Genomic DNA, 9,025 nt, shown 5'->3' with positions numbered 1-9,025 from the left:
TCATTCTCCACCACAGCCTCATGTGTGGGCTGATTAGTTACCGTATCTCTTAAATCAGCAGTCGATCTCGTTGGCGTAGTGCAGGTCAGAGATAACATTTGTGGATGCCCAGAGATAGGAGTGGAGGGCCCATGGTCATGAGTGTGGGGTACAGGACCTGGGTTCAACAGACAGCTTTGTGTGGCATTGTGGCACTCGTCAGCGCAATTACTGGTGGGTGACGATGCAACAAGTTCCGGCGACTTTTTGGTAAGCTGTCTTTGCGTTCTTGTAGGAGCAGCTTTAAGTTTCAAGGTATGGAATTTTTGGTAGATGAGAGAAGAGTCCGGGCTGTGGGCAGACGCGCGGCATCTTTTTCATCCCGGAATCGCATTATTATCGGGCAGCACATGGGTGGTTTCGACTTCCGGAGCCACCGAGCTTTTCATATGGTTTCCTGCATGCCACATGCATTCAGGATGGCAGTTTTGGCATGCACAAGTGGGATTCGATCAGATGCATTGAATATTAATACTTGATGCCGGCATTCGATGCGTTGACTAATCTCAGTATCAATCGTGTCAATAAGAAGTGAAAGTCAAGAATGCAGGAACGCGTTTATCCTCTGCAGCATAGCTGCTACATGTGTTTCAAAATCGTTCATGGCTTACTCCCCACTCCCTGCGCGCACAAGTATGGGTACTGACTGTGTTGTGTTTTCTTATATATAGGAAGGTTTAACGTGTACATAAGACAGAATCATTCCGATGCGGATAACACAGGAACTGATTTGTTATCTGCCAAGCTTGCGAGGGGAACAGGGTTTGTCACGTCAGTTTTGTGTTTGCGGAGCTGGCGAGTGGCGTGACCTAGTGAACGCGGACCTACTAGACAAATTATGTAAAGCTGGTTGAGGGAACAGGGAAATATACCTTTATGGAGAAAAAGCGGGACAGACATGGAAGAACTCTGACGACGTCGAGGTGAGCATGATTGAATCGGTAGTCTTGAGTGGGAAAAGTACCGATGTGTGAGTGTGTATGGCGAGGTATCCTTGAACATTCATATTGCAGACAAGTTTTTGCCCGTGACAGTGTCTTTATTCACATTATACCCCACAAGAGGTTGGATAAAGGTTGCGAGGGACAAGTGCACGTCGGGATTTGAAACGCTATGTAGACCACAAAAAACTTGTTAGCGCATTGCTGATGCGGCCAGTGGTCAGCGAAGGATGAATGATGTGGTGCAAAGATAATAAAAGGTGGACAGCAGTGTCATTGGTGTTGCGTGTTGATGCAAATGAAGTTGTAGGCTCCTATCGTACTGGAGAAATGGGCGTGGCGAAACGTCGGTCGCTTGGCACGTAAGGCTCACTATTTATTCATGCATATAACTTGTGAGTTATATTATGGACGAAGGTTTACGTGGTTTGCTTCTTGCTTACGCGTATCTAGACGCTGTTCTAATTACTGACAGCTCCCAAAGTGGGCACGCAGATCATCTCAGGACAGTATGTCAACGTCTTTCTACATTAAACATACGTCCAAACATTGAAAATGCGTGTTTCATGTTATCAACCTAGATTTTTTGGGCATCAGATTGATCCAGCCGGTATTTAACGATTATCGAATAGCATTTTTGCCTTATAATCTTTATTCATGCCTAGCATTATCATCCAACTTCGTCGTTTTATTTGTATCAGCAAATATTACTGGCGGTTCATCCCTAGTTATATGGATAATTTGCAGTCACTGACCGATTTACTTTTCACTAAAGAAAGGTCCGTTACCTTGCCCCTTGTCACCATTTCCGCTTTCAAGAGAGATGAGCAAACGACGCTCACGCCACAAAATCACCCCTTTTCGATACCCAAGAAAACACAAAGATTATTTTGCCAAATGATACTTCGAATGTTGCCGTCGGTGCTGTACTCTATCATGCTGGCAATGACGCATTTCGACCGTTAGCATTTTTGTGCAGAAGATGCAGTCTGTCCAAACGCAATACACTACTTTTGTTCATGATTTACCCGAGAGTTAACTCGTTGTTTGCCGGCAATTGTTATAAGGTAGACCATTTACCACTCAAACTGATCATAATTCACTTACATATGCTTTCAAAGCCAAACCCAACCGCCATTCACCACGCGAGATGGGCCATCTGGACCATATTTCCCAATTCATTACTAACGTTCGGTACACTCCAGGATCGAACGATATCGTTGCAGACACCCTTTACCACCCAGACACCAACTGGTCCCACAATTCCACGCAGCTAAACATTGCCGAGCTTGCGAACCTTGCGCACTGTAATCTTAAGTTAACGTCCACACTATCCTTTCCTGCATTTCAAGTTTCTTCAATTCCTTTACCCTCCTGTCGGGAACCCCTCTTCGTGATATTTCTACCGGCACAATTCTCTCAATCTTTCTCCAAGCTTTCGGAGTAGTTGTTTTCGATAAATTTCCTGAGCTCTCCCATCCAGGAATCATGGCAACAAGGAAGTTAATCAGTGCAACCCCATATGAATAAGAGTTTAACAGCCTGGTCCAAACAGTGAATCGGCTGTTAGCGCGGTAAAGTAACTCGGCATACGAAATCACCTCTCGGATCATTTGCAGTTTTGATGCTCGATTCACACAACTTCATCTTGATATCGTCGGTCTACCTTTCCCCATCAGAGAGTTTTACTCAATATTTTACCATCACTGATAGTTTTACCCGTTGGGCAATATACGTACACGTTTCGGATACATCAGCTCTAACGGCAGACTTTTCGTTTTTGCAGCATTCGGTGAGTAACTTTGGCATAGCTTCCCTCGTTACCACGGGACACGGTTCACGATTCCAGGGTCCCCTCTCCCGTGAGTTTTCGGCACTATTAGGTTTTCATCACATTTCTATAACCGCGCATCGCCCCTATTCCAACGGTCTGGTGAACGCTTCCATTGCCAATTCAAAGCTGTACTGACTGCCCGAAAGAACCCATTTTCATGTTCTCCTAATTTATCCCTCATTTTTTGTCATTCGTTTCACTATTAAGGAGGACGTTTGCTGTTCACCAACCGGACTAATATACGGTACAACTTTACGTTTACCTGGTGAACTGTATTCTCTTTCAGGCACAGAGCCCAACTCACCCGTCACATTCGTCACCCGTCTCAGGCAGCATATAGCTGAAATTCGAGCGACGCCGAAAAGACGATCAAAACAAAGACAGCACATCTCAGCAGATCAGTCTTCTAGACCATTTGTATTTGTCCAACATGACTGAACAAAGCAACAATTTCAATCCTGTAATGGTGGCCCCTTCACGTCCACCGAACATCCCTTCAAACGCTTCGTTTTAGAGAAAACCGTAAAGCATGATACAGTCTTCATTGATCATCTGAAGCCTGCATTGCCCAAACGTACGTGGCAACGTTCAGTAATCCTGCCATTCCACCAGCACCCGCATCAATTCCTGAAGACCCTATCTCTAAAAAACCTGCTCCTTCCACTGGTCGTTCCGGACCGCGTGCCCTTTTCCCTCAACACTCAACTGATTACGAAACCTGAAGTAAGCCTCCTTTGATTCACCATTTCATTATTTGAGCGTTTTTCGCCCCTCAACACTCAACTGATTACGAAACCTGAGGTAAGCCTCCTTTGATTCACCATTTCATTCACCATTTCATTTCACATTCAACGCTCCAGCGAGGGTAGTAGTGTGTTTTTATGCATGTTTATTTTGCTTCCATTATAACAATACGTGTTTTGTCAATTGAATAAACGTTTTTGTTTGAATACGAAAAACTACAAGCCCTATTCGAGGAGTGTGTTCCCGCGGTAAATTATTGAATGGTTGCAAATTATTATGGTGACGGCTGAACTGTTGATTTTCGTGAGCTTCTAGCTACGAGCATTGGAGGCCTGAAGGGAAGTAATTTTGGGACTAATTTCGTATTATGAAATAAGGAATTTGGGATCGATAACGGCGAGCCTGTGCGACGACACTGCCTAATTACGTGAGGAATGGCGAGTAAATGCAGCAACTGAATATGTCCTAGAAAGATTGTTGCTTGTGCGAAAATGGAACAAGGCAATGGAGCTGGGTTTGGACCCGACAATGGCTCTTCCTTTTCCCATCCTATGCACAGACAGGTTCTTACTGGCCAATGAGGAAGGGATGGGCCTCAGTTTTGAGTCACACTACTTTGCTATTCTGCTGGATAGAGCTGAGATTGGGCGGAAGGGGAAAAAGAAGGTTAATCAACAACAAAGCAAACAAATAAATGCCAAATGCGGACAAGTTCCACGGAAAGCGCTTTGAAAAGATGTGTATCCTTCTCTAGCCCCCGTGCACGGCCAGGGACCTTTTTATCGTTTATCTGCATTGCAGCCCTTTTATACACTGCTCGTTAGCCCCCTTATCCGTAGACGCGGTCTGACAGCATTAAATAACAAATGCTTATCTTAACCGTGCGCCTCGCCCCGCTGGATACACTGGGATTCCTTGACCAATGAACGTGCAGTATTTACTTACCTGACAGTGCTCTTGTCGTACCCAACGCTGATCGCCCTTGTCTAGGTTTCTTGAAATGGGGGAGTTTGCAGAAGCTGATAGTATTTCGTTGAAGCGCTTAGCAGAAGAACGCAAAGCCTGGAGAAAAGACCACCCTTTTGTAAGTGAATTTTCCCAAATGTGACAACGATATCGTTGCAGACACCCTTTACCACCCAGACACCAACTGGTCCCACAATTCCACGCAGCTAAACATTGCCGAGCTTGCGAACCTTGCGCACTGTAATCTTAAGTTAACGTCCACACTATCCTTTCCTGCATTTCAAGTTTCTTCAATTCCTTTACCCTCCTGTCGGGAACCCCTCTTCGTGATATTTCTACCGGCACAATTCTCTCAATCTTTCTCCAAGCTTTCGGAGTAGTTGTTTTCGATAAATTTCCTGAGCTCTCCCATCCAGGAATCATGGCAACAAGGAAGTTAATCAGTCCAACCCCATATGAATAAGAGTTTACAGCCTGGTCCAAACAGTGAATCGGCTGTTAGCGCGGTAAAGTAACTCGGCATACGAAATCACCTCTCGGATCATTTGCAGTTTTGATGCTCGATTCACACAACTTCATCTTGATATCGTCGGTCTACCTTTCCCCATCAGAGAGTTTTACTCAATATTTTACCATCACTGATAGTTTTACCCGTTGGGCAATATACGTACACGTTTCGGATACATCAGCTCTAACGGCAGACTTTTCGTTTTTGCAGCATTCGGTGAGTAACTTTGGCATAGCTTCCCTCGTTACCACGGGACACGGTTCACGATTCCAGGGTCCCCTCTCCCGTGAGTTTTCGGCACTATTAGGTTTTCATCACATTTCTATAACCGCGCATCGCCCCTATTCCAACGGTCTGGTGAACGCTTCCATTGCCAATTCAAAGCTGTACTGACTGCCCGAAAGAACCCATTTTCATGTTCTCCTAATTTATCCCTCATTTTTTGTCATTCGTTTCACTATTAAGGAGGACGTTTGCTGTTCACCAACCGGACTAATATACGGTACAACTTTACGTTTACCTGGTGAACTGTATTCTCTTTCAGGCACAGAGCCCAACTCACCCGTCACATTCGTCACCCGTCTCAGGCAGCATATAGCTGAAATTCGAGCGACGCCGAAAAGACGATCAAAACAAAGACAGCACATCTCAGCAGATCAGTCTTCTAGACCATTTGTATTTGTCCAACATGACTGAACAAAGCAACAATTTCAATCCTGTAATGGTGGCCCCTTCACGTCCACCGAACATCCCTTCAAACGCTTCGTTTTAGAGAAAACCGTAAAGCATGATACAGTCTTCATTGATCATCTGAAGCCTGCATTGCCCAAACGTACGTGGCAACGTTCAGTAATCCTGCCATTCCACCAGCACCCGCATCAATTCCTGAAGACCCTATCTCTAAAAAACCTGCTCCTTCCACTGGTCGTTCCGGACCGCGTGCCCTTTTCCCTCAACACTCAACTGATTACGAAACCTGAAGTAAGCCTCCTTTGATTCACCATTTCATTATTTGAGCGTTTTTCGCTTTCACATTCAACGCTCCAGCGAGGGTAGTAGTGTGTTTTTATGCATGTTTATTTTGCTTCCATTATAACAATACGTGTTTTGTCAATTGAATAAACGTTTTTGTTTGAATACGAAAAACTACAAGCCCTATTCGAGGAGTGTGTTCCCGCGGTAAATTATTGAATGGTTGCAAATTATTATGGTGACGGCTGAACTGTTGATTTTCGTGAGCTTCTAGCTACGAGCATTGGAGGCCTGAAGGGAAGTAATTTTGGGACTAATTTCGTATTATGAAATAAGGAATTTGGGATCGATAACGGCGAGCCTGTGCGACGACACTGCCTAATTACGTGAGGAATGGCGAGTAAATGCAGCAACTGAATATGTCCTAGAAAGATTGTTGCTTGTGCGAAAATGGAACAAGGCAATGGAGCTGGGTTTGGACCCGACAATGGCTCTTCCTTTTCCCATCCTATGCACAGACAGGTTCTTACTGGCCAATGAGGAAGGGATGGGCCTCAGTTTTGAGTCACACTACTTTGCTATTCTGCTGGATAGAGCTGAGATTGGGCGGAAGGGGAAAAAGAAGGTTAATCAACAACAAAGCAAACAAATAAATGCCAAATGCGGACAAGTTCCACGGAAAGCGCTTTGAAAAGATGTGTATCCTTCTCTAGCCCCCGTGCACGGCCAGGGACCTTTTTATCGTTTATCTGCATTGCAGCCCTTTTATACACTGCTCGTTAGCCCCCTTATCCGTAGACGCGGTCTGACAGCATTAAATAACAAATGCTTATCTTAACCGTGCGCCTCGCCCCGCTGGATACACTGGGATTCCTTGACCAATGAACGTGCAGTATTTACTTACCTGACAGTGCTCTTGTCGTACCCAACGCTGATCGCCCTTGTCTAGGTTTCTTGAAATGGGGGAGTTTGCAGAAGCTGATAGTATTTCGTTGAAGCGCTTAGCAGAAGAACGCAAAGCCTGGAGGAAAGACCACCCTTTTGTAAGTGAATTTTCCCAAATGTGACCGGAACAGGGTTTCGTCGCTAAACCGGATAAGAATCCTGATGGCTCACTGGATTTGATGACTTGGACGTGTAGCATTCCCGGGAAGAAAGGGGTAAGTGTATTATTCTTCGCTGTCGCTCACCCATCACGTTATCAGACGCTCTGGGAGGGGGGTCTTTTCAACCTAAGAATGTACTTCAAGCCGGAGTACCCAACTACTCCGCCCAAGTGCAAATTTGAACCGCCGCTTTTCCACCCAAACGTATTCCCGTCAGGAACTGTTTGCTTGTCTCTTCTGGATGAGGAAAAACACTGGCGCCCTGCGGTTACTATAAAACAAGTAAGAGTACCTATGCAATGAATTAAAAAATTTCATTAATTAATGAAATTTAGATATTGTTAGGAATTCAAGATTTGCTCGACTCTCCCAACCCGAAGGACCCAGCGCAAGCGGACGCGTATACTTTATTCATACAGAACCGAAAGGAATATGACGCACGGATTAAAAAGCAGGCGGAGGCTTTCAGGAATCCAAATCTCTGAACTCAATTGAAGAGCCACAAACGAGTCCATGTTATCTCCATACAGAACTTTTATACTGGTGCTTCGAACGTGTAAATAAAACTGTGCCTATCAGGCAGCTTTTTTGTCCAAAAATCTGCAATACATCACTTTCTATGAGTTGTGAAATCGCTTCCAGCGCGTGGTCTTGTTGTCAGAGTCGACTAGTTCCAGGTCAAGATTAGAAGGAGAACAATAGTAATGCGGCATCATTAATAGGCAAGAGTTCAGTTCATAAGCAATCACGATGGGCTCATAGTGCTGCGTGAAGCTCTTGTTCGGCGATGTATAAGGCAAGAGTTCAGTTCCTGAGCAATCACGATGGGCTCATAGTGTTGCGTGAAGCTCTTGTTCGGCGATGTACGCTTGTTCCAGTTCCGTCGTTTCCTTTAGGACCGAAGCGGCGTAAAGACATAGTTTCCTGTTTGCCATCTGGATGTACTATGCGGATTACAAGAAACAAGTTCTACTTCCCCTAACATAGGGCCATATTTAGAGACTCGATAACTTCGCTTTAAAAGGATCAACCCAGGAACAGTGAGCTGGCTGATCGTCATGTGAACGACAGGAAACGTTCATGTGGGGCACAGTTGCTACTAATACATAAGAGAGACCTGATACGGTGGAAAGTATCAAAAAGGACAACATCCCAATGTGTGGCAGACAAGCCGCTTGATTTTGTAGCCAGGGAGATTGTCTTCCAAAGGGTACCATTAAGTCATTCAACCTGACCATTACATTGTGGATTATATGCAACGGTGTGACTAGTGGCAACGCCTTTATCGAGCGAAAATTGTTTGAGTTCATTTGACATGAACGCCGTACCGAGATCTGAGTGAATATAAGCAGGCTTAACAAACATTAAAAACAGTTGACTCAAACAGAGGATCACAGTGGTGCAAGGATAGGCAAAAGGGAAGTGGGCCTTTAAAACCGATACTAATCCGTTCAAAAGGTTGTGTGGCTCCGATAAGCTGACAACAAAAGTGTCACAGAATTTTGGTCTTAGTTTGGAGCATGTGGAACAGTTAGACACCACATTTCGGATAGCGCTGACCGAAAAAGGAAGGTTCTTTAAGCAATCAAAATGTACGGATTTCGTGATCCCTGGATGGCATAATATGTGAAGCTCTTCAAGTTTTTCCGTCCCAGCAGCAACGCGATTAATATTAAAGCGATGTGGTCTATGGCCGACGTCGCAGTTGTACTCTGCCAATTGGGTTTTCCACCGTTCAATCTTGTCATTTTTTACTTTTACTCTTTTGTTGGTTCCCTGCATAAAAGCGACTGAATGTTGATCCGTAGTCAGTTTCGAATGTCTACCGAGGAGATAGTGGCGCTATTTTCGGATCGCTTCGACGATAGCATATGCTTATTTTTACGACAACAGAGTGGTTTTTATCGCCTGCAGT

General features: G+C 44.8%; 3 protein-coding genes across 3 annotated transcripts in view; all 3 read left to right on the top strand.

Moving 5' to 3' along the window:
- Positions 1–3,252, top strand: part of T265_02510 (hypothetical protein) — a gene marked incomplete at both ends in the record, with an annotated part of 20,589 nt that extends 17,337 nt beyond the window's left edge. Inside the window, one exon of the mRNA XM_009166773.1 lies at positions 3,022–3,252. Within this exon, the coding sequence (XP_009165037.1) occupies positions 3,022–3,252 (231 nt within the window). The remainder of the gene's footprint in view (positions 1–3,021) is intronic.
- An 810-nt stretch (positions 3,253–4,062) lies between these two features.
- On the top strand, positions 4,063–4,290 carry T265_02509 (hypothetical protein; the record flags this gene model as incomplete). The annotated part of the gene is made up of 1 exon (XM_009166772.1): positions 4,063–4,290. The coding sequence occupies one exon, from the start codon at positions 4,063–4,065 to the stop codon at positions 4,288–4,290; it is 228 nt and encodes a 75-aa protein (XP_009165036.1).
- A 2,691-nt stretch (positions 4,291–6,981) lies between these two features.
- On the top strand, positions 6,982–7,392 carry T265_13023 (hypothetical protein; the record flags this gene model as incomplete). The annotated part of the gene is made up of 3 exons (XM_009166815.1): positions 6,982–7,047; positions 7,081–7,164; positions 7,210–7,392. Coding segments are annotated over 3 exons (333 nt in total), but the record flags the coding sequence as incomplete, so codon positions are not given.
- Positions 7,393–9,025: the final 1,633 nt, after the last annotated feature.

The sequence above is a fragment of the Opisthorchis viverrini genome (genome assembly GCF_000715545.1).
Source record: "Opisthorchis viverrini unplaced genomic scaffold opera_v5_32, whole genome shotgun sequence".
NCBI lineage: Eukaryota > Metazoa > Platyhelminthes > Trematoda > Opisthorchiida > Opisthorchiidae > Opisthorchis > Opisthorchis viverrini.
The sequence above is the reverse complement of the archived record's forward strand: the minus strand, read 5'-3'. Positions and strand labels throughout refer to the sequence as shown.